The sequence below is a fragment of the Mesocricetus auratus genome, unplaced genomic scaffold (assembly GCF_017639785.1).
Source record: "Mesocricetus auratus isolate SY011 unplaced genomic scaffold, BCM_Maur_2.0 Super-Scaffold_100027, whole genome shotgun sequence".
In the NCBI taxonomy this organism is placed as follows: Eukaryota; Metazoa; Chordata; class Mammalia; order Rodentia; family Cricetidae; genus Mesocricetus; species Mesocricetus auratus.
In genome coordinates, this window is record NW_024429208.1 from 6,104,310 (window position 1) to 6,128,639 (window position 24,330).

The window sequence follows — 24,330 nt, forward strand, 5'->3', positions numbered from 1 at the left end:
AGACTCGGATTCTGCTTCTGTTTTCAGAAGCGCTGTGGGACCTTGGGAGTTTGCCCAGCCTCCCAGGTCCTCGCTTTCTCTTAGCTGTAAAATGGGGCCTTGGGAGGAGCCAGAGAGAGAGAGAGAGACAGAGACAGAGACAGAGAGACAGAGACAGAGACAGACAGACAGAGAGAAAGAGAGAGAGAGAGAGAGAGAGACAGAGAGAGAGAGAGAGAGAGAGAGAGAGAGAGAGAGAGAGAGAGAGAGAGAAAACACTGGGCAAGGGGCCTCCTTGGCATATGGTCTGCCCGCCAGCATTCCTAGAGGGTGTGTGTAGAGATGTGTGTGTGTTCCACAGGGGGATGGAGTGGAACGGAACAGCTGGAGTTCCGTCTTTCCTCTCAGCTGTCAATGTTTTGGGGTGATGGCACCCAGAGCCCATGCAGCGCTTACTTCTCTAAAGAGCTGCTCTCCAGGCCAGTCCTGCCCCAGTCTTCCTTGGCCTGCCCTGTTGCTTGCCCTGTGGAGTGTACGAAGCTCCTCACCTCCTGCTTCCCTCTGAAACCCTGATCCCAGGCCACCGAGCGTGGGCAGGATGGGAGCCCAGCAAGGTCAAGGCCCAGCTCACCTGGGGCCGAGGGTGCCCAGAGACCAGGCACTGCAGCACCAGGGTGTCGCTCTCCCGGATGGTGTAGACTCTCTCGCTAATGTTGTCCTCCTTTACCACACAGGCCTGCCCCGCGTGCACAATCTGGGCCTGGGCTGGAGCTGTGGAGAGAGGACGGGGAGGATTAGGAGAGACTCGCAGAGCTCAGGGCTAGGGCTGCCTCTCCGTATGTCTGGGTGGGGGGCAGATGTCACCCCCACTGGTCAGGATCAGGAGACCTCAGGATTTGGGAGAGAGATGGTGCCATATTTGCTTTTCAGTGAGGGACAAGCGTAGTGGCATGGGGTGGCTGGTGTTCTGCATACCCTGCTGTCACAGGCACGGGAGAAATGAAGAATTCTGAAGAGACCCTGTGTCTCCCGATCTATCCTTTCAGACTGTTAAAACAAGGACCTAGAAGGATGGGAAATTTCCCCAGGAATAGCATGGAGAAGGAAAAGGGGCAGACAGAAGAGGAACTTGTCCCCGGCAAGAGATTTCACACAGTTCCAACAACACAGGAAGAGACGGAAGGCCAGAGGATGGGGGGTCAATGGTGGGCGGGGCTGCACCTTTACAGCGACTGCCTAGATGTGCATGTCATTGATCTCATTTCAGGACCCCCAAAGGTGGACTTTGGGGTGCCCTCAATCTCTGTCCCTCTTCCCAGTGTGGCCACATTGAGTAAATCTTTCTCTGCATCCTACTAGTGTCTCTTTTAATTGGCTTATTGAGGACAGTGGCCAGACATGACTTGGGTCACAGGTTGTAACCCCCAAGTTCAATAATACTGCAGGCTGTGTAGCCAATTGCTCTGGCAGCTTGGCTTTCCTGTCTTGGTGGCTCTAGATCTTCCCAGGTCTACAATATGACAGCTGTGCCCATCCCCCTCCGCAACTAACGGCAGAGACAGCACTCAGGTGACCCAAATGCCCCAGCATCCATACACACCGCATCCATGCATACTCTTGAGAGCACACTCATGCACGAGCACACACTCAGGGAGAGGGGTTATCGTGGCTGCTCGGGCTCTCGGGTTCCCCCTAGAAACAGGCTGAGGCCAAACGTCCTAAACCTGGTCTTTGCCTGGCTGCCCCTCTCGGTTCCTCTTGAGAGCACACATGTGCCTCGCAAATCACACGCCCACACACCAGCCACCCCCATCCTCTCCAGCTTCTGCTTTTCCCATTTCATTTTGAATACGTATGCACGTGTGGTGTTTGTGTGTGTGACTGCGTATGTGAACATGTGTGCACACGTGTGTGGAGGTTTGAAGTTGGTGGTAGGAGTTGGTGGTTGGAGAATGACCAAGGAAGACTTGGTCATTCTCCATCTTACTCATGGAGCCAGGGGCTCCCGAGTGAATCCAGATCTTTCTCAGACGGCTGACTAAGATAGCAAATCTGCTCCAGGGATTCCTCTCTCCGGCCGTTCAAGCAAGCACTAGGGTCAATGGCATGCTGCATGACCGCCTGGTGGTTACACCTGTGGCGCCGGATTCCAGTCCTACCCATTAAACAAGGGCTCTCTCGCCCAAGACCCTTCCTTCAGCCTTGGCTTTTAGAGACAACGCTTCAGCAACGCTCCATCCCACACCAGATCATTCGTTCATGTCGCCCCCAAGTCCCGCAGAGCTTCTCCTCCAAGGGACAGACGTTTTAATGGGAGGCTAGAAGCCCTCAAAGACTGTGGATCCCTTTCTACCCCGTAGCCAGCGGTATAAGTCAAGGGTGTGGCTAGAGGGTCACGGGGGAAACTGACTAAAGTCAGTCCCATCCTCCTAACACAACACCCCCACCCCCTGCCAGTGCCTGGGCTCTGGGAAGCAGGGGAGGCCCCGGCTTCACAGCTGCTTGCTCGAGACTGAGAGTCCAGGGGTTAGGGGGAGCAGATTTGATACAAAGGACCAGTGGGAAGCATCCCCTCTGGCGCCTTCCAGCATCCCGTATCCAGAGTGTACACACATCAGACTGACTGTCGGGTTCGGGATAATGGTCCGTAAGGCCTCAACTTGGTTCCTACTCAAGGCCCCGTGTTGAGGCGTGAATTCACAAGGGTGCCTGTGGAGAGAAGGGTGGGTGTTCCTGGGAGAGGAATGCTGTAGCGGTTGCAGGGGGGACCCTAGGGGGCTCCGTGGAAGAGCAGTGCTTACCCTTCAAAGAGCAAAGAAGACCCATGCTAGGGACCGGAGCTGAGTCTCACACTGCGTGTCACTGAGGAAGAACAGCAGTGGTGTCTGGGCCTTACTTTGCCCGTCTCTGAGATGGGGGTGCAGCCAACTTGTGATGAATGAAAAGTCGAATTGCCATGTGTTCCAAAAGAGTGTCCATCATCCACACAGCTGGGACAAACATGTTCTAACCAGAGCACTGTCCCAAAAGGCGACCAGCCAGCAGCTGAAGAAACAATTTGAAACAGGGGCTTATCAAGCCCAGGCTGGTTTCCAGTACACTCTGTGGTCAGGATGAACTTGAATTCCCGATCCTCCTGCCACCTTCTAAGTGCTGGGGTGACAGGCACATGCCATCAACACCAGATAGAATGAAAACCTGTGGTGCAGCCACTTGGCATGACACTGGCCATGCTTACCAAGTCCAGCTTCTACAAGCAGTGTCCGGGTGGCCATCCTGAGTGTGTGTCTGGCACAGAGGAACGAACCCAGGCTGAGCAGCTAAAAGAGAAGCTGTGTGCCTTCCCACAGTTTGAGACACCACTCTGAGCCTGTTTCCCCATTTGTAGGAGGAAAGTGGATTGATGATCTCTGAGGTTTTTTTTTTTTCAACTGGCTATTGATTTTGTAATCAGCGCACAGTGTCTGTATAAAATGCACACGGCACTCCAGGGACTGGGCCTTGTCACTGTCACCATGCCATAAAAACGCATGAACATCACCATACATGGAAGAGATAGACATCTTTGGCCCGGGTCCCCGGGAAACCTCATCAAGCAACAAACTACCAAGAGATGCCATGCATGCCGGTTGCTGATAAGACCAGAAGGCTGCATGGATATCTGCAGGAAGCCTGGGGTGCCTCTTGACAAGGAAGACATCGGTTGAGCAGGCTTCAATGGAAGATAAGCTATAATCTTGGACGCTGTGACTTGCCCACAGCAAGGCAGTGTTGTAATGACAGAAGCTCTGGTGACTGATAAGGAATCATGGAAAAGAGCCACAAAGCTGCCTACGCGGGGGGGGGGGGGGGCACAGCAAGCCTGAGGGGCGGCGGGGGGGGGGGGCTGGCCAACAGACACAGGTGGGGCCTATAGCTTCTTCACTGGAGAAGGGCAAGGAGCAGCCATCGCGGATGACATCATTAAGATTGCCCACCTCCCTCTGCTGATATTAGCTACTAAGGCGATCCTACCCTAACATGGTCGAGTACACTGGAAGAGATTTGAGCCATACCTATGAATGTAAAACATGCCTGTGCCCATGATGTTCTAGTTCCCCTTGTAGGAGTGAGCACCATGGCCATCCCACGACAGGTCTGAGAATCCGCCAAGGGGTTGGCTGGGGAGATGGCTCAGTGGTGAAGAACATGGATTACTCTTGCAGAGGACCTGAGTCCAGTTCCCAGCACACTTGTACACATACATATCAGCCCCCTATACACACATACGCATAACCACAAATAAACGTTTAAAAAAAGAGAGCCTTCTGAGTGGCTTTTCCTTCTGATAATGCAAACTCCGAAGCAACCCACGCGCCTGTCAAGAGTGGTAGAGGTGAACCCGGTTTGGTGACATGTGCTGGTATACAAGATGGAGAGGCAGAAACAGGTGGAGCTTTGTGAGTTCAAGGCCAACCTGGTCTACATAGCAAGTTCTGTGCCAGCCAGAGCTTCACAAGAAGACTCTGTCTTAAGACAAAAACAAAGACAAAACAAGCAAAAGGCAGGTTGGCTCAACTACATGCTGCAGGCTTGCTGGCCGGGGAGCCTCTGGTGGCTCTCCCGTTGCTACTTCCAATCTCTCAGGGAGGGTGTGTTGGTATTACAGCTGCTTCCATTACTGTGCTCCAGTTCTCCACGGCTCTAAGGATCCAACTCAAGATGTCAGGCTTTCACGGCACGTGTTTTAACCCACTGAGCCATCTCCCCAGCCCCCACCGGTGTTTTTACACAGTGCGACATCAGCCTAAGTGAAGGAAATGAGCGATAGCCAGGCCAACGCTGCTGAACCTCCCAGGCACGATTTGACAGGACCTAGACACGAAAGTGTCTATAATGCATGATTTCATTTGTTCAAAATTCAGAACTGCAAAAGCTAACCTTGTAGTGACAGAGACTTGGCAGTGACTGCCTTGGGTAGACAGGGTATTAGTAACTGGGAAGGGAATACCAGAATGTTCCAGGGAGGTGGGATGGACAAACCTCCCTCTGAGTGCTGGTTCAATGGTGGCGAGGTCCAGACACTCGGGAATCCGTTTGGGCATCAACCTATCTGGTATCATGTGTATATGACATAGCCCTCCCCACAAGGCTCTCATGTTGGATGCTTGGTTCCCTACTGTTATAAGAGGTGACTGGATCATGAGGGTACTAATTTAATCAATCAAAGGCCTTTGATAAAGAGGGCTCAGGCTGTAGCTCAATTTGTAGGGTGCTTGCTTAGCCTATATGTAACCCTCTGTTTGATCCCAGTCATTGCATAAAACCAGGTACGATGGCACATGTCCTTAATCCCAGCATTTATGAGGCTGAGGCAGGAGGATCGCTTCCAGGTCATTCTTGACTACATACTTTGAAGCTAGCCTGGGCTACATGAGATCCTGTCTCAAAGAGGGCTGGGTTGGGTTGCACAGGCATCAGTCAGTAAAGTACTTGCCTTGCACTCATGAGGGTTTGAGTTTAATCCAAAGAACTCATGAAAAAAAAAAAGCTGGACACAGTAGTAGGCATTTGTAATAACCTTGAGTTAAATCAAATCTTTCTTCAACTCTTAGGTTGAGTTTCTCAGGCATTCTGTCACAGCGACCAACACACTAAGCTATACTTCAATCTAAGAAACAATTAAAGAAAGAAACAAGACACCTATTTGCCTGTCTCCGTTGGCAGTAATCATTGTAATTACCCCAGAGCACCCAGAACCATCACCCCAACCCCCACATTGGAGATGGTAGTGTAGTCATTTCAGGGGAACTGAAACAGCTCTTCCTTAACAGGAGAGAGACTCCTGCAGATTAACAGGCAATTCTGAGGGTTTCAGAGGTCACAGGGCCCCTGGGAAAGGTCATACAAGCAGGAGCTTTGCTGGAGAGAGGACTCTTTGGAAGAGCTGCCTGGAAGTTGTGCATGGAGCTCCAGAGACGGGCTTAACTGAGTCGCCGAGCCTCCTGTAAGCAAACACCATAAACTCAGCTTCACGAGGTGCCTTATGTGGGTGAACAGACATTCACACACTTCTCTCCAGGAAGAGCCACATGTTAAGAGTGATTTGGACCAGGCAGTGGTGGCGCAGGCCTTTAATTCCAGCACTCCGGAAACAGAGGCAGGAGGATCTCTGTGAGTTTGAGGCCATCCCGATCTATAGAGTGAGTTCTAGGATAGTCGGGGCTACACAGAGAAACCCTGTCTCAAACAAGCAAACAAAAAAGAGTTGATTTGGCTCCAGCCTTACATTTTCCTCCTGGTATCATATACCGCGTGCCTCCTGGCCTTGGCATGTGGATTTGTGCAATGTCCTGCACAGGTCACGACCACAGAGTCTGCTCTCTTCGTGTTCCACGTTCCCTGACTGTACTTCTCCTTAGCCCCAAGCTCTGCACATCCTGGCCACCAAGCCAGAGCCTGTCATAATCCCTTCTTCCATCTGGCCAACAACAAAGCTCAGGGAAGGCGGCACCCTGCTGGGTGCTGGCCTAGACTGTCACCAGGAGTGAGCAGGACTCACCCTCAAAGAGCATGACCAAGCAGGGAAGCGAAGGGGACCCAGGAGGCTTCAGGGAGTGCAGTGAAAGCTCCAAAGCAAAGGGGTGTGACAAAGGACGGCAGGGACAGACTTTTCTGAAGTCACCCAGTCTAGGGCTAATGCCCAGGTCCGTTGCCCACCTGCTGGGAGACACTGCTCAAGCTTCTCAAGCTTTCTGAGCCGTACCCTCTCGGCTCGTAAATGAGACCGGTGATGTCTCTCAGTCAAAGCAGTGCATGTAAAACACTGGCCCGAATGACTGGATCTCTCATGATGAATGACAGCGCCCAGGACGATGAGACAGGAGCAAGAGGAAACACAGGGAGCAGACACTGCACCAGACATTCACGCTGGGGGTCGTGCGGGGACTGAGGACCCTGGGGGTGCTTCTGTGAGCCCCCCTCTCTTATAGTACAGTGCCCCTCAAGCCTTCGTCTTCTTTTAAAAAAATGCAGTGACTGTGAGGAATGTGTTAAGTAAACCCACGTGAGTGTGTAAAACATCTGGGGAGACGGCTCAGAGAGCAGGAGTGCTTGTTGCCTAAGCATGGGGACCTGAGTTCAAATCCTCAGCACCCATGGAAAAGCCTAGGGCCTGACCTCAGGATTGGTGGGGTAGGGGGGGATTGCTAGCTGCCAGCCTAGCTCCAAGCTTAGAGTCTCCTGAATCAATAAGGTGGAGAATAACACAACAGGACACCTCACACACCCTCTGCTGGCTCACAGACTTGCATACAGGAACATAGACACACATGCGCAGATGTCATACATGTATATCCCACAGATATAAACATGCACGCACACACTAAATAAATAAAATTAAGTGGTGTGTGGCACGCAGCAAGCCACCTAAACCATCGGCCACCACACTGAGGCTAACACTAACACGAGGGCTCAGGCACCCGCCTCTCTGCGAGGAGGCACACATTTGAATGAAGACGGTGCCACCCCCGCCACACATGGCTGAGTAGTGACACGGTCCCAGTGTGCCCTGTATATATGTTCCTTCTCAGAGGGGGAAACTGAGGCACACAGAAGAAAACACTTTGGTTGGGTCACTCACTGAGACCATAGCAGAGCCGAGACTTGAACCCAGGCTTGAGACCTTGCAACTCCATTCACTGTCCTGTGGGAACAACCCCCCTACTTTGTTTCTCCAGGAGGCCACCAGCTGTGACTGAAGGCCTGCAGAGAGCCAGAGGGATCTGCGTGAGCTGGGGACCTGGGTCATACCTCGGGCGTCCCCACACCCTCACCACAGTAGCGGAGGAAGAAACGCATTTCTTCTGCAGTATTCTACGGAGTGTCTCATCTCAGACATGATCCTATCATTGTTCCCATCTTTCAGATGAGAAAGATGAGGCTCCGCAAGGTTACATGAGCCCTGCACACTGCTCTGGTCTGGAAGGCACTGCACTTCTGGAATTTCACCTGCTGGGTGCCCAGTACAGTGCTAAGCACTGGGCTGAGGACACAGGCTCTGGCCAGGTCACGTGGGCAGCATCCTTCACCGCATGCTCCCTCCCCAAGACCCCTCTTGCCCTCCCATCTCTGGGTACGAACATGTTTATTGATCCTTTTATGCATGTAATGCAAACGGACACTTAATAATGTAGCACAGTTAACAGTGCTGAAATATTAACAAGCTTTCCCCTTAATTAGCTGCTCAGAGAACGGTGGCCGGTGACGTGACCTAGGAGAAGGCTTCCTGGGCAGGTGACAGCCAGCCCTCCCCGACCATCTTCTGCCAGGATTGACTCTCTGAGCCCCACCTGTGACCCACAGGTTATAAGACATAGGTCTCCAGGGGAAACGAGCCCTGTCCTCCATGCTCTCTGAAATGGGGCTGGTCTAACCTCCATGTGGCCCAGAGGCTGTTAGAAGCCTGGCCTCCGTACACTGCCAGCCAGGGGTGACCCAGGCTTTCTGGGAACCTGCCTAGACTAGCGTTACCTCCAGTTCCGCAGTGGGAAAACCAGTTTAAAGCAATCTCACTTCTCCCTGCCCATTTCCTCTAACCTCACCCCAGCGCTAGCTACCTTCGGGGAAATCCCAGCTACCTTTGGAGAAATTCCAGCAGATGTTTGGCCCATCCACCCCGTCATCTCCCCCAGGCTTCACCCCAAGGCCATGCTCCTTGTCCTTCATCCTCCCTCTCTTCCTGTACTCCCAAGCCTCCCTAGGGCACAGGGATCGCCTTTGAATTTTCCACTTATGTGTTGATTGGTTCCGAAACACTTCTTGAGCCTCCAGAATGAGCGATCTCCAGCCTCCGAGCCAGGGTATGGAGCCTCATAGACAGAAAGTCTCTTCTGTGAGGAGCCTTGGGGCTCCTCTGCACAGACCAAGGTAAAATGTGTTCTCCACCCCTAGGCCTCTTGTGCTGATCAAAACCAAACCCACGGGACAGAAGGAACAGCTCCGTCAGTGAAGTGCTTGTCTTGCAAGCACAGCGACCTCAGCTCCACCCCGAGCATCCGCGCTAACAGCCAGAGAGCATGGCAGTGAGTGCCGAGAAGGGAGAGGCAGGCAGATCCCTGGGGCTTGCTGGTCAGTCAGCCAGCCTTGCCAGGTCAGTGAGTCACCGCCCGGTGAGAGACTCCGTCTCGGTCCACCCAGGCTCCTGAGGAACGGCATCCAAAGTTGACCTCTGATCTCCACACACATGGGTCTGCATACACATTTGCAGTCACATGCCCATGCTAATAATAAAATAATGAACAGTAAATAACGAAAGACCAACCACACACCCAGCCAACCTCCCCCTTCCTCACCACTACCTGGAAGGGAGCTGCTGCCGAGCAAGGATGAGAAGTTTGCTGTCCCAGCACCACCACTGAGCCCAGAAACAAGCTACACTGCCTGTTGGCAGAGCCTGAAGCTTCTGGAAGAGGCTGGGCCTCTTGTGAACTTCATCTTTCTGAGTCCCTGGCACCTCCCACCACATCTGCGCCTCATCAGTGGGAGGCCAGGTGAAGCTCGCATTGGCCAGTTGCCAGTGAGCGGCCATGGAGGGTGCACGTCCGTTCACAAGTCCGTTCACCAGGGTCTGGAAAGCCTCCCTAGGCCACTGGGGAAGACCTCTAAATGAGAACTGCAGGTTTCTGTGGGTGCCGGGGCACCAGTCCAAACTTGAGGAGGGCAAAGAACAGCAGTAGCCAGCGCGGAGCAGTCGCTCAGGGGAAGAGAAAGCAGGGAGGCCGGAACCTCAGGCAGGAGCCTGCTAGACTGAGGCTGTGAGTCCTGGGCTGTATGAGGTGGGTCTGAGGGACACAGGTGGGACTCCATAGTCATGTGGCCTTGGGCAAGTTAGTAAACCTCTGAGCCTCAGTTTCTTCATCTGCAAGATGGGGAAGCACTGCTCCTCATACTTCTGCTTGAGGGTCGAGCATTGGGCACAGGGACTGGTGCCTGCAGGCACTCGTTTCTGCTCCATTTCCAGTTAGTAAGTGAGCCCAGGGTCCTCTGGGAAACAGCCCTGAAGTTCCCCAAGAGGAGTCAACAAAACTCAGTGCAGGACATTTTAGCAGGATACAAAAACCAGAGCAGCCTGGTCACCAGTGAAAGAGCTCCCCCTGTTGGTGGGGTACGGAGGCTGCTGCCTATTGGCCTGGCTCAGGGATTTGGGGTGGTGCTCACTGGTTCACTCATTCAGTATTCTAACTTGGATCCTCATTATCTACCCCAAACATGCTCTCTCATCCTCACAGTTCCTCCAGCCCTAGTCTCAGCCAGGAGTCCAGAGTCTGATTATAATCCAGGCCCCTGCCCTTACATACACACAGATCTGCCCTGGGCATCTTAGGGGACAGGCTTCCTGTCTCAACCGTGACAATAATTACTGTGTGACTTGAGGCAAATCCATGAGAGTTATCATATACTCTCATTTGAAGCCTCAGTTTTCTGACTATAAAATGGGCTGGTCATAAATAGTGAGCATGTAAGGATAGGGTGCCCCAGTGTCAGCACTGGGCACCTGACAGACGGGCAAGGACACAGTAACCTAGACCCGCACTGCAGGCCTGGGCACTCCAGCGTGGATCCTCATGACTCCCCCCCAGAGTGTTGCTGTCCCTATATTTTGGAACACAGGTCCTTGGAACCAGGCCTCTCCTACTGTACCACATCCAGATCCCCATCCTAGAAGGCGTAGCCTGGGTCAGACTCTGGCCAGGAACAGGCAAAGCAGTACTGTGCTAAAGTCAAGGGTCCCCGAAGACTTTGACCCCAAAGCCCAGGAATATGAAAGGTTAATGGGGCTCCATCTGAGCCTGTGAATCCAATACCCAACCCAAAGCATAGGGCTCCATTTGGGCTTCTGGTGGGGGGCTTGTCCGAGACTCTGAGCCCTCAGACAGAAGATGATGGTGATGGTGATGGTGACGGTGGTGGTGGTGGTGGTGGTGGCGGTGACGGTGACGACGGTGACGGTGACGGTGATGGTTGGGTCTGAATCCTCTGCCATCCAGTCTGCTGGAACTGGGCATTGAGCGAAGGCTCCATACCAGCTCTTCACTTGACTAAACCCCCACAAAATAATATTAGGCTCACAGTGTCTTGCTAAGTGCAACATCTAACAAAGTGCTGTGTAAACTGCAAAGCCCAGTGCATATCTACCCTTGCTGTGATCATCAGGTGTCGAGAGGTCCAAACACGGCCTCGGGGCGTGAAAAGTCAGAAATTAAGAAGCACGAGACCATCCATCTGTGAAACCAGGGCAGGCAAACACACGAAAATGATCAGACTGGTACAGCCAGGCCACGCAACAAGAAAACCACCGAACTGTCTCTGTGCCAGAAGCTACAAGGAGATCTCACTTTGGGGAAGAGGCCTCTGAAGAATCGCAAAGGGAAACAAAAACAAAAAAACCAACCAAACAAACAAACAAAAAAAAACGCTCACATAAGGATATCCGTGATGGCGGTATCCAAGAGAAAGGCAAATTGGCATCTGCCCAGGAGCTGGCTACAGAGAAACGGTGACCCAAGCCCGGCCCATCAATGCGGAGGGTGCTACCACCTGCCCATTAAAGTGGCAGGTCTGAGAGCTCTGTCAATAGCGAGAGGCGTGTGTGGGAGATAAAGTCGGCAGAGAGCACGGAAGGGAAGACTGTTTACCGCTATGTAAAAATGTATCGACAGGTATGGGCAGAGAGCTCGAATGAGCGGTTAATGTTTGATGGGCACAGGGGCCGGCTGCTTCCTGTGAAGTTGTTTAAGTGGCTGATAATAACAATAACAACACTGAAAGCAAAATCAATCTTGCAGCCCGGGAGCTGGCAGGGCCCCAGCTTCTAGGGTGGAAGAAAGAGAGGAGAAGAATGGAGGACTCGGGCCTGGGGACCCCTACCCCCTACCCCAGGTTGCTGGGAGTCCCCAGTGGAGTCCCCACTCCTGGGATGCTCCGAGCCAGCTTCAGAGAGGAACCACAGCCACGTTTCCAGAACCTCCCAAAGAGTGTTTATGTGCAGAGTCACCGGTGTGATTCTGAAGGCCAGGATATCACCAAGGTCCCACGGGTGGGTTCACTCCAAGGTTACACTGACTCTCCCTCCACTCCAGCCTCTGGAGCCGTCACCCCGACATGAGTGGGGCACACTGTCTCCCGATGCTCACTGTCTGTCAGGAAGCCAGGAGTCACCCGAGACCTCTCCTCCTCCCGTATCCCACACACAGCCCACTAGCGAGCCTCACCAGCTGTCTCCTGGAGCCTGCGTCCCCTACGCCACCCTGTTCTTGGTCCCTGTCACCTGCTCCTGCCGGGATGGTTAAAGCGGCCCTGACAGGTCGATCGTCACAGCCTCTTCCCTCACCCGCTAGCCTGCCCCACAGCAGCAGAAGTGACGTTAACAAACCCTGTCTTCCTTTGCTCACCCCACTCCTGTCTCATGGAACCCTGAACGAGGCCTTCAACAACCGGCTGGAGCCGTTTCTTTCCTCCCGGCTGTGGCCAGTTCCTGGACAGGGAAGGCTTTATCCTGGCTCACAGTCCATTTCGGTGGGGAGTCATGGCAGAGGGAGCATGAGGCAGCTGGTCACTTGGCATCCGTGGTCGGAGCAGAGAGAGGTGCACACCCTGTTGGTGCCGCCCAGCCCTCCTCAGTCAACCCTTTCTGGAAGTATCTTCACTGACACACCCAAGAGGTGTGTCTCGCAGGTGATCCCATGCCAGGTGACACCGGGGGCCAGCCACCACGCCTGTCCTCTCCTCCCTGTCACCCCGCATTCCGCTGCCCCCTCCTGAGCCCAGCCACACAGTTCCTGAAGCACGCCCCTCTTCTCTCACAGCCTCCGATAAGGCATTGCTCCGCTGGGGGAGGTATCCCCAACTCTCCAGAGCAGCACCTCCTTCCAAGAGGCTTTCCCTGGCCACCCCCCTTACAGCCTGCGCTGACTTGGTGGGGTTTTTTATAAGGCTCATCAGGGCCTGGGAGATGGCTCAGCAGCTAAAATCACTGGCTGCTCTTACAGAGGACCCGAGTTCAATTCCCAGCACCACATCGGGTGGCTCACAACTGCCTCTTCCAGCCTCCATGGAAGCCCACACTAACATGCACACACACACACACACACACACACACACACACCACACACACACACATGCACACACGCAGACAAAAACATACAAACACACACTCACACACAAACACATACACACATGCATGCACACACCATACACAACACACACACTCACACACCACACACACACACACACACACACACATACATGCAGACACAAATACATACATATAGTATATTTTAAAGGGAAATAAAGTCTGTCCACACCCAGCCATTTTTTTGTTCTCTCTCTCTCTCTCTCTCTCTCTCTCTCTCTCTCTCTCTCTCTCTCTCTCTCTCTCTCTCTCTGTATCCCTTCAAAGCAAACACTCCTGGGCAGGGAACACATGTTAAATATCTAAAAGGACATGCCATCTTCTTCCAAGAGTCAGTTCAAAAGACCCACAGTCTGGGCTGCTCTCTTTTCAGCACCCAGTATACTTACAAACCAGGGAACAATGCCTGCCCTCCTCTTTAGCACGCTCTCCTTAGTTCCTGTTGTTTTCTTTCTTCCTCCATCACTGAAAGGCTTCTCTTCCTTTTTTTTTTTTTTTTTTTTTTTTGGCTGTAAGTGGCATAAGCCGTGGGATCTGATTATAATGCTATGCTTCGCAACAGCCCGTAAATGACTGGGTGGGCGAAGGGTGAGGGGTTTGCTCCTGAGGCCTGAGGGCTCCACAGGGGAAGGCCGTGGCTGTGACATGGGAGGGGCTAGCTTGCAGGAAGGCAAGGTGAAGTGTGGCATTTACGGTGACACAGAGGTGGCTGGGGGTCTGGGTGAGGCAGAATGGGCATGGGAATGATTCGGGCTGTGCTTCCATGTGAGGACCGCGGCGAGAGAGAACCTTTCTACCTTTCTCCCTTCTGGGGCCACAGCCCTAACCTCGTCCTCTCCCGCCTTGATACCGCCGTCTGCCTGAACACCGAGCGAGCTATGCCGCTACTCTGGTGGCGTTGTGTGGGAAGAAGTGGGGACTGTGGCTGCTTTCTGGGCTCTCTCCCTCAACATCTCTGTCATTCAACCTCCCTGGGCCAGGCACTGGGCCGAGGACAGCTTAGCACACGTGGATTCTCCTCATAGGTGGGGAAACTGAGGCACAGGGCAAAAAAAAAATAAAATCCCACTCAAGTTTTCACATGGCTGAGGCAGGACTGGAACCCAGGATGCATTCTAGAAGGTTCTACAGCTTCCCTTCAGCCCACACTTGTCTCACTCCCCTTCCTACTCCTCCCCCCCCCCAGCAAGAGAGACATTGTTCACTCTCGCTGTGGTATATTTAGTTACTGGGTACTGAAATTAGCGGGTGGTGGTGTCACCTGAGCCCGACAAGTCATGTGCAGACAGCTGACCTCAGATCTGCGAGCGGCTGACACCTCAGTGTGAATCTTCTCCCATCGTGCCCTGCCTGGGGCTCTGAAGGAGGGAAGTGAGCAGGGAGGGAGGGAGGGAGGGGCCTCTGCGCATGGGGCCACTTGGCCAGCTCTTCCCAGAAGCCTCCTCTCCGGTTGCCATGGCACCACTCCTCAGAGGCCTGGGTCTGATGGGGTCCTGTGCGCGGTGTCCCTGGGGAAGGGGCTGCAGTGGCCCTAGTCCTGAGGCTGCAGTCATCAGGGTCTCCTCATCCAGAAGAAGGAGGCTGCTCCCTGGGGCCGTGGAGGCCCTGAAAAGGACCCAGGCAGATGGCTGAGGGGACAAGTGGACGCTCAAGAGAAAAAGGAACAACAGGGAGAAACCGGGGAGAGGGGTGGGAGAAACCGGGGGAGACGGGGGGGGGGGATTTGGCTTCTATGCCTAGTGACCAGAAAACAGTGGGCGCTTAAATGTTGGGGAAGGAGGCTTTTCTTCTCTCTGGAGGTAGGGTCTCGTGCGGCCCATCTGGCCTTGAACTCACTATTGGAGCCAAGATGACTGAACTCCTGAACCTCCTGCTCCTGCCTCCCAAGTGGTGAAATCAGGGGTGCGCCCCAGTCTGTGCCGTGTCGGGGGAGCTAACTCACAACTCAATGCGTGTTAGGCGAGCACTCCAGCAACTACCCTCCATCCCCAGCCCCGGAAGTGGCGATTATTGAAGGAGCTTGAAAGAGATTCCCCGGCTAGGCCACCAGCAGAATGTTTGCTCTGACCAGGCTCAGAGTAGGAGCCTGAGTCAGGAAGTTAGGCGCACAGTAGCCCTAAGGAAATCACTCTCCCGTCTGAGCCATAGTTATTCCCAACCAGCTGGCCATGGAACTTCATAAGGCAACCCCTCTCCCTGCCCGGCATCTCCTTCTGCTGGGCCCAGTTGGGGGCACTGTGGTCCTGCACCAGCCCAGCCTCCTTCCTGGCAAGGGTGTCCTGGGTGAGCACACTCCTGGCACACGGCCCGTGCCTGGGAATGAGGCTCTGGCGGGTGGCTTTGTGTTTTGTGAAAACCAAACCCCGCAACCAAGCCCAGCAGCCAAGCAAAGCCTGCCGGGAAGGCTGGCAGGCCTCACTCCCAGTTCCCCACACAGCCCCCCCCCCAGGAACTACGGGTGGCACCAGCTGCCACCCTGGCTGGCACAGGAGACCCAGTGGACAAGGCCTGGGTCCAGCTCTGGCCTCCCAGCCTGACCCCCTTCTCCCTGGAATAATTTGGAATAGAAATGAGAGGGACCCACTCTCCTCTGTTTGAACAAATTGCTATGGATCCCTCCCTGTCTCAGGTCAGTGCTCTCGATGGGGGATATTTTCACTTGCCGACTGCTAATAGACTCAGGAGAAACTGCTGGATCGATTGTGGCCAGGGAAAATTAGCCATGAGCTCCTGGCCAGCCTCGGCCTGCTCCTGCCCCCCACTCCAGACCTTTTGGGGGGAGAAGAGAGGGCCTGTGCCCAGCAGGGACCAAAGCCAGGAACAGACAGATTGAACCCGGGGTGTTGGGGCCGAGCCTGGTGGCTGCCAGGAACCACAGTCTGTTGGAGGGCTGGGGACAAAGGTGGCTGCTCAGAGTCCCTGAGGGCACGCCCAGCGCACACATGCATTCATCTGTGTGCACAGGTTTCCATGTGCGTGAGAGAGAGATAAGAGGCTTTGGTGTGACTGTCAGGGTCCACAGTGAGAAGCATTTGCCAACCTCATGTGCATCTCCAGCAGAATGGGGGAGGGAGGTGGCCAGCTCCTGTCCCAGCTCCCAGCGAGCTCTCCACCGGCTCCCTCGGCTCCTCCCAAGGTGAAAGGAAGGAAGTGAGCCACACAGGGGCGTTCTGATTCGGAGACCTAGAAGCCAGAACCTACTGGACCCACCATGATGCTAGTGCCAGGGACCACATCGTCTGGGTGAAGCTCGCTGTAGCCTCTGAACATCTTAGGAGCGAGGTGGTTTGAAAAGTCACTCACTGCTGCCTATCCTGCACACACACACATGCACACATACATTCATACACACTAACATGCACGCACACGCGCACACACACCCGTCACATCTCAGCTAGCCCGGGTCCCGCTGAGAAGACAGCGCAAGGCCATTGGCTTACACCTGGCCACCCGTTTCTGCTTCGGAAGATCGGAGTTAATAGACCAGCTCGCCACCAGCCGTCAACCTCTGACCTCCGTGGATTTGAGCTGGGTCTAGCCCTTGCTGCATGAAACCCAGCAGGTGCTCACTAAATGCTAAATTCATCTCAGGTCCCAGTTGTAAACTCCCCAAAAGGCTATGGGGTCCCTGGAAAACCTCCAGTCGCTCAGGACTGCAGGGCAGCAACACCTGGAGGGCAAGGTTTTGGGCCACCTCGACCTTGACTTGGAATTCTTCAGAGCTAGTATCCACTCATAACATTGCCCAAAGTACCCTGGAGATCCCTGCTTGTCCTCACTACTCTCTTACCCTGTTCCCTTCAAGGACAAGCCCTGCCCCATTTTCCAGAAAGGTCTAAGGCAGTAGTGACCCCTTTGGGCAAACGGCCCTTTCACAAGGGTAACCTAAGACCATCTGCATATCCGATATTTACATTATGATTCATAACAGTAGCAAAATTCCAGCTACGAAGCAGCACCAAATATAACTTTAGGCTTGGGGGTCACCACAACATAAGGAACTGTACTAAGGGGTCGCAGTATCAAGAAGGTTGAGAAGCACTGGTCTAGGGGAAATCCTCACACTGAGACTTAGCCACTGGTCTAGGGGAAATCATCACACCAAGATTTAGTGAGTAGCTTGCTCTCCAAATCAGGCTGGACCGATCCACAAAGGGTGACGGCAGGGTGCCTGCTGTCAGTCCCCCATGTCCCTCCAGCCGTTTCAGTGGCCATCCGTCTAGCTCCTAGCCGCTAGCAAGCACTTACCATCTTGTGAAGTCTGATGCCACCCCGACCACTACAGCCAATGTTCCTACATGCTTAGAATTTAACAAGTCCTACCATGGGGGAAGGCTTGGCCAATGGAAGCAGCAATGGGTGGGCTCCCCAACCCAGGAGCAGAGAGGCAGATAAGAACCAGCCCACTCCAGAGGGACACAGGGCAGCTGGCCTAATCAGGCTCCTCAAGGGGGAGGGGGCCCCTAGTTTTTCTAGCTCACGTCTCTGCTTCTCAACCCAGGCTGCCTACACTCCAAGGAAGTTTCGATGATCTATGGTGTGTGTAGGTAGTCCATTCCGCTCCCACCCATGTCATGTTCGTGTCACCTCCCCTCCAAGCACCATGACCTTAACCCAGAGTTCGCACCCTGCCTAACCACTCACCCCAAACACTGTCCCTGGATACCCCCATGCCTGAACCCACCCACCCATTAGGCCCTTCACAAACTAATTGTCTTCTCTGGTCTCAAGTCTCTTCCTACACTGAATCTCAGAGATCCCAACGGGCTGGGTCACATGAGGTCACTGTGGGGTGGCTGAGTCCTGCCTGCCACACCCTCTGGTGCTTCTGCCTCAGGCCTTAGCAGTGCATGAAGCTAACCCCACCTTCCCCCAAGGCCCCCTGTATTTTACTGGAGCATTAGAGTCAGATCCAAGGGATCCCGTCACTGGAGTTCAGTTCTACCCAGAGAAACGAGCCTCCGTGAGGCAAGAAGAGGCTTTGGGCCAAGGGCAGATTCAAGCTCAGCACGGCACTCAGCTCCAGGTCTTTCTGAGATCAGGCTCTGCTCCAGCAAGTTGACATCAGGTCAGACAGTGAGAAGAACTTCTCCAAATGAAGGCCCAAGGAAGGGTGCAGCGAATTGTACTTGGGATTCATGACCTCACAAGAGAGGGGGCTCCCCCAGAAGTTGGCAGATGAACTTGGCCACCTCAGAAGAACTTCCCAACCCATAGCCTTCAGTGCCTGAAAGCCAGGAGCTGCCACTCCCTAGGTCACAGAGTTCAGGCTGAAAGGAGATACTTGCCAGTGGAGACAGACTCCCTGGAGAGCCTCCCAGGCAGATGTGGGAGGCGGGGCTGGGAGGGGAGGGACCAGAGCCTTAGGCCTCAGGAGACCAGGCCAGACTCTCACAGGAGTGCCTGTGTGACTCCAGGCAAGTCCCTTGCCCACTCTGGTTCAATGTGTGAGGCTGCCCAGCCCCAAGACCCACCTCCTCCTCAGAGTTCACCATCTGGGTCACACGAAGCCACATTCTGTTGGGACACCCTGTTCTACTTGAAAAAGTCAGACTTGGGTGGGAAAGAGGGCTCAGTGCTTAAGAATACTGGCTGCCCTAGAAGAGGACCCAAGTTCAAGTCCCAGCACTCACATCAGGGAGATCACAGTACCTATAACTCCACCTCCAGGGCATGTGATGTCCCTAGTCTAGCTTCCACAGATGCCTGTACGTATGTACGTACGTACGTACGTACGTGTGTGTGTGTGTGTGTGTGTGTGTGTGTGTGAAAAATAAATATTTTAAAAAGAAAAAGATAGAGCCAGATATGCCTGTGGTCACAGTTCTGGGGAGGCAGAGACAGCAGGTCCTTGGGGCTTGATGGCCAGCCAGTCTAGCCAGTCAGTGCGTCCCCAGGTCTAGGAGAGACCCTGTCTCAAAAGTTAAGGTGGAGGACAGCTGAGAAGGACACCTGACATCAGCCTCTAGCCTCCAATGTATACGAACCCCAAAATAGGACCCGTATCTAAGTGGAATTGATGTCTAGCTCATCACCTATCCACCTCCTCCTCCATTCCTGTCTTTTTTAATTTTAATTTTTAGTGTGTGTGTGTTGTGGGATTGTGTGTGTGTGTGTGTGTGTGTGTGTGTGTGTGTGTGTGTGTGTGAGAGAGAGAGAGAGAGAGAGAGAGAGAGAGCTTGTGGAGGTCAAAGGGTGGCCTTTCTGGAATCAGTTCTCTCCTTCCATCACATGGGACCTGCAGATTGAACTCACATCCTCAGGCTTGGTGGCGAGTGTCTTTCCCCACCGAATCATCTAATTGACCCTATGCATGTCTTCCTATGGAAGGCCTGTACGTCTGCAGGCAAGAATGTGCCCACCTCAGCCTCCCTGACAGTTAAAATGGCCAAGGAACTTAAGGTTGCCCAATGTAAGCAGAAGCCACCCAGGGGCTTCTGGGAAGTCTCCTTAAAGGAAGGAGGGTTGAGCCAAAATGTCAGACGTGCTGATTTCACTGTGCAGGATACAACTCCAGCACCGGGAATTGTCCAAGTGTCCCGGGTTGTCTTTCGTGCAGCCAGATCCGAGAACTACAGCTTAAAGAGGACCCGAGGTGGGAGGAGCCGGGGGACCTCTGGAACGAGGAGCCAATGACTGAAGCCTCAGTGTTTCATAGTCAAATGCGGTCCCTGGAGGACTGGAGGGCTCCCCATGCTCCAAGAATCAAGCCCCCGCCACAGACACCCTAAGAAAAACTGGGGAACAAACCAGTTAGGCACTGCTTGAGTAGCCTCTCACGGGGGAGTACAGGCAGGCATGAAGTTTGGCATTGGGTGGCTTTGAGTTCAAATCCCAACTCTACCATCTGCTCGATGGCAGGACCTAGATACATCACTCAGCCTGACCATCAACCTTTGCACTTGGAAAATGAGGGCTGTGGAGAGATCCTTAGGGACATCCAGCACCCATCCACCTTGCAGCTCTTCGTTGGTTTGGGATAAGGAGGCCCTGTGGTTAGAAGCAGGGATAAAGTGCTATCCAGATCCCAGCCTGAGCCTTCTGTGAGAATCACGCAAGCAGAAAGTATCCAGCTGGTGGCTTCAGGGACAATAAGTGGCCTGCGCTACAGCCCCCAGGGTCCAGCAGAGGTTGGCTGAACCTCAGCTTGGGTGTCGGCTTGGAAGCCTAGACAATGCGCTGGAGACATCCCAGGGAGAAGATGCAGTTTGGCCTGACTTATTCCAATGTGTCTACACCCGCTGTGTTGATCCAGCTAGCCTCTGTGTCAAAGCACCAATTCCAGGCCTTCCCGCCACAGCTTCCATCCGCAGAGCGCCTGCAGCACAGGGCCCAGGCAGAGCGAGGTCTGCGCTGTGATAAGCTCCCGGATAGCTGTGATGTGCCACCTCACGGCTTCCAACCCACCAGATAATCCTGGCCTCTTGGCCGACTCTGGGACTGGAAGGGAGCCAAAGGGAGCTTGGAGTAGCCTCTTCCAAGCCACAAGGTCACCCATTCCAAAGCCCCAATTTCTTCTACCAGATACAAACAGGCTGGGCTCAGGTTAGAACCACAGCCACTTCAGGCCTCGGAGGTCTCCCAGATTTCCCAGACAACACTGCTTCCATGCAGCACACACACAGGGACTTCTGCCTCTACTCCTGCAAGTCCCTACAAGTCACCTCCGAGCTGGCAAAACGCTGGCATTACACGAGGCTTCCCCATGACCCCAGCACCTTCCAGACAGGGAAACTGAGGCTCTCCTCCTGCTTATTGCCCTTGTTATGCCAAGAACAACCCGTGTGCCACCAGCGTCTCTGTCACCGTCGTGAGGGCTCCGCTAGCAACACGGCCTGGATCTGCATTTTTCCCAAGAGCCTCCCCGGGAGAGTGTAGGAGCCCCCATCCCTCAGCAGGCCCTGAAGCGCCTCTTCCTCTCCCTCACACGGTGCCTCCCAACTTTGTCCCGGCTAAGCCTTCTCAAGCCACCTCTGACATCCCCTCCCTAATGACATCTTCTTTATCCCCATCTCTCTTCTCTCTAGACATGGGGCCCTGGCCTCATCCCAGTGTCCCCCACAGACACACACCTTCCCCAGTGACGTCCGTATTGTTTTGTGGACATAAACCAAGGTGCACAGTAACCATTTCCTCACTGCCGCACAGCCTACGCACAAAGCCGACCTTAAAGCCACACTCGACGGCTGGGAAGGCAGCCCCGTCGGTAGAGTCCATGCTAAGCTTGCACAAAGTCCCGAGCGCAGTCCCCGAGCGTAAATTGGGCACGATGGGATGCCACTGTAACCCAGGCGCTCGGAAGGTGATGGTAGGAAAAGCAGAAGTTCAAGGTCATTCCTGGCCACCTAGCCAGCCCGACTCAAAATAACACTCCCCTTCCCCCCAGTCATTAAAGCTATTTGTCAAGGCCTTTGTTTGTCCGTCTGCCTTGACAGAAGGCTGGCCCAGGACAGCGCCTCTTCTTCGGGCTTCATTCTGGGGCAGGATCAAGCAGCCATTGAGAAGCCTGGGCCTTACCCTCTTCACTCTCCTGCCCCAAATCTGTCTAATCAGCAGCTTTGTATTCTTTCTCTTCCCACTGAGAGCCTGTTCCCCGGCTGCGACTGCAGGCCATTGTCAGCTCCGGTCTCCACGGGATCACGACGGGGTTCTGCAGTATCCCTAACCTGCCCACTCCCCTCCTTCAAGGACTCTGTTAGGAACTGCCCACTGTGCTCCTCATATGCTCATAACCCTTCCGCCGCACCCAACCCGCTAAACTCGGGAGTCCTTACGCAGCCTTCAATACTTCAGACGTCTGTCCTTACTGATTGTCACACGCCGCCCCGTCTGCCACCCTCCTCCTCCGGTTCATTCTCTTCCCCACAGTGGACTCCTTGACTTTTGTTCTAACAAGCCAGGCCCGTTCTTACCCCAAGGCCATTGCACTGGCTATTCCCCTGCCTGGAATACTTCCCATAGCTATCCGTGAGGTCTCTGCTCTAGGGATGCCTCCACGGGGGAGCCCCCCAACTGCAGCCACCGTGAATGAGCTTGACCCACAGTTTCTGTACACAGTCCGATTGTCGACACGACACTCCCGTCAGTAAGACACATCGCATTCATGTTCTTATGCTTGTGGCCAGTCTCTCCCTCCACAGACATGTAAACCTTAGGAGAAACAGGACTGAACCCCCCCCGCCCCGCAGCCAAATCCTGCTACATAGGCGTTTCCTCCCTTCCCTGCTCCCAGCCACTGAGCCAGGCCAAACCTCATGACAGCTCTGCACCCTGCAAAGGCTCCAGAAAGTCTCTCCACACCGTCCCCTCAAAAACAGTAGCCACCACCATGCCTCCAGCCGAGACCCTCCGGCCGGCTTCCCGAAGCCCATCGTTCCAGCAAGGCCTCCGTCACAGACTTTGCAGGCTGCATCTCTGGGCTGCAACTTCATCTCCCTGAACCTCTCGGCTTCCTCAGGGGTGGAATGGGCTGCAGAATCTACCTCTCCAGGCGACTTGGCGCAAGCCAGAGACAGCAATACATGTTCATCATCTGTCACTATTATTATTACTCCTTGGTGTTTCCAATCCTCACAGCCTCAGCTGCCTTTCAACCAGCGCCTGACACACAGGGTCTTCAGGTCTATACGCCCTCTGCCAGGGACAGCCTCCCTAAGCCTGACCGTTGAAGGCCAAGGCTGGTCCAATCTCTGACCTCCACAAGCCCTGGGGGTGACTTTTCCATCTTCCTGCGCGCCTCTTGTTGTCTTGGCCACAAGGGATTTATCAGATCTTTGGGGAGCTACTCCCTCCTCCCCCTGACTCATGCCAAGCAGCCCCATGGTGTCCAGAACCAGCTTTACCAGAGGTAAAACTCAGTAGACACCAAAGAAAATCACCTCTCATTGTCCTTACTCCATACCCAGAAGGGCCATGGGGTCCACTGTGCCACACTGAGCAGGTCACCTATATCCTTGGAACCTCAGTTCAGGGATGGAGACAGGCACCTCCGCAGACTGCCGTCTCAGAATAAAGGAAGTAAAGGCCACAGTCAGGTCAAGACTTGGCAGGGCATGGGGAACCACCGCACTTGTGAGGGACTCTAATCTTCAACTCATGGAGGCTGGGTCTTACTTTCTTATATTTCATGTATGCTTTAGTTGTTTTTCATCTGTTATCTAGTCCTAGGGAAAAGGAAGAATCCCTTGGAAAGGAAGGAAGGAGGGAGGGAGGGGGGAGGAGGGAGGGAGGGGGGAGGAGGGAGGAAGGGGGAGGAGGGAGGGAGGGGGAGGAGGGAGGAAGGAAGGAGGGAAGGAAGGAAGGAGGAGGAAGGAAGGAAGAAGGAGGGAGGAAGGAAGGAGGGAAGGAAGAAAGGAGGAGGAAGGAGGAAGGAAGGAAGGAAGGAGGAGGAAGGAAGGAGGAAGGAAGGTAGGAGGAAGGAAGTAGGAAGGGAGGAAGGAGGAAGGAAGGAAGATTCTGGGCTAAGTGTGGCTCTTGCTGGCCTCTTGCACCAGCTATTAAATGCCACATGGGTCCTTAGCCTGTGGCAGTGGAAAAGGAGATGCTGGCCAGGGTCCGTACTTAGGTTTGCAAAGATGCAGTTGTGCAGGGGAATCAGACCCCTCCACACACACACAGCCTCCTAGAGTCAGAGCCCCCCCAGCTCAGCTGAGCGCCTACAAAGTTCTCAGCCAGCCTGGAAAAGAACTGAGTCATCTAGAAAACGCAGAAAGTGTGGCTTTATCCATGGAGGTGCCCTTGGATTCTAAGGCGGGTATGTGGGAGTTGGAGAGAGCCCCCTTCCACCTCAGACTGGGGAATCAGAACGAGGAGACCCCCTCTTCTGTGATGGGGCAAGGAGGCCAGCAAAGGGAAGCAGCGATGTGGTGGCCAAGCCCGCCCCCTGCTGGCAATGTCTGGAAGAGCAGCACCAGCTTTATACTGCAGGACCCAAAGGGATTACACCCCGACCTCTCTGACTCAGGGACCTACTCAGATGGAGGTGTCTGGATAGGGAGAACTGGAGCTCCTGCTAGACTGAGAGACCCGAGATTCCATCTCTCCCAAACTTTCCTGGGCGGGGTACCTTCTGGTTCAATCTTCCTGAACCGAGTCACAGGAAGGTTGCTGTGGGGAACAGGTTGAGAGGGAAGTTGGGGTCCTCCATATCCTACCTGGGCCTCAGCACTCCAAGGTCCCTC

The 24,330-nt window shown here is 54.1% G+C and overlaps 1 protein-coding gene across 2 annotated transcripts in view; it reads right to left on the reverse strand.

Annotated features, from left to right (window-relative positions):
- Nucleotides 1-24,330, reverse strand: part of Mdga1 (MAM domain containing glycosylphosphatidylinositol anchor 1) — a 57,218-nt gene that overhangs the window by 27,784 nt on the left and 5,104 nt on the right. For both annotated transcript variants that reach the window (XM_040732267.1, XM_005084918.4), the window contains exon 2: nt 611-750. In XM_040732267.1, the coding sequence (XP_040588201.1) occupies nt 611-750 (140 nt within the window). The remainder of the gene's footprint in view (nt 1-610; nt 751-24,330) is intronic.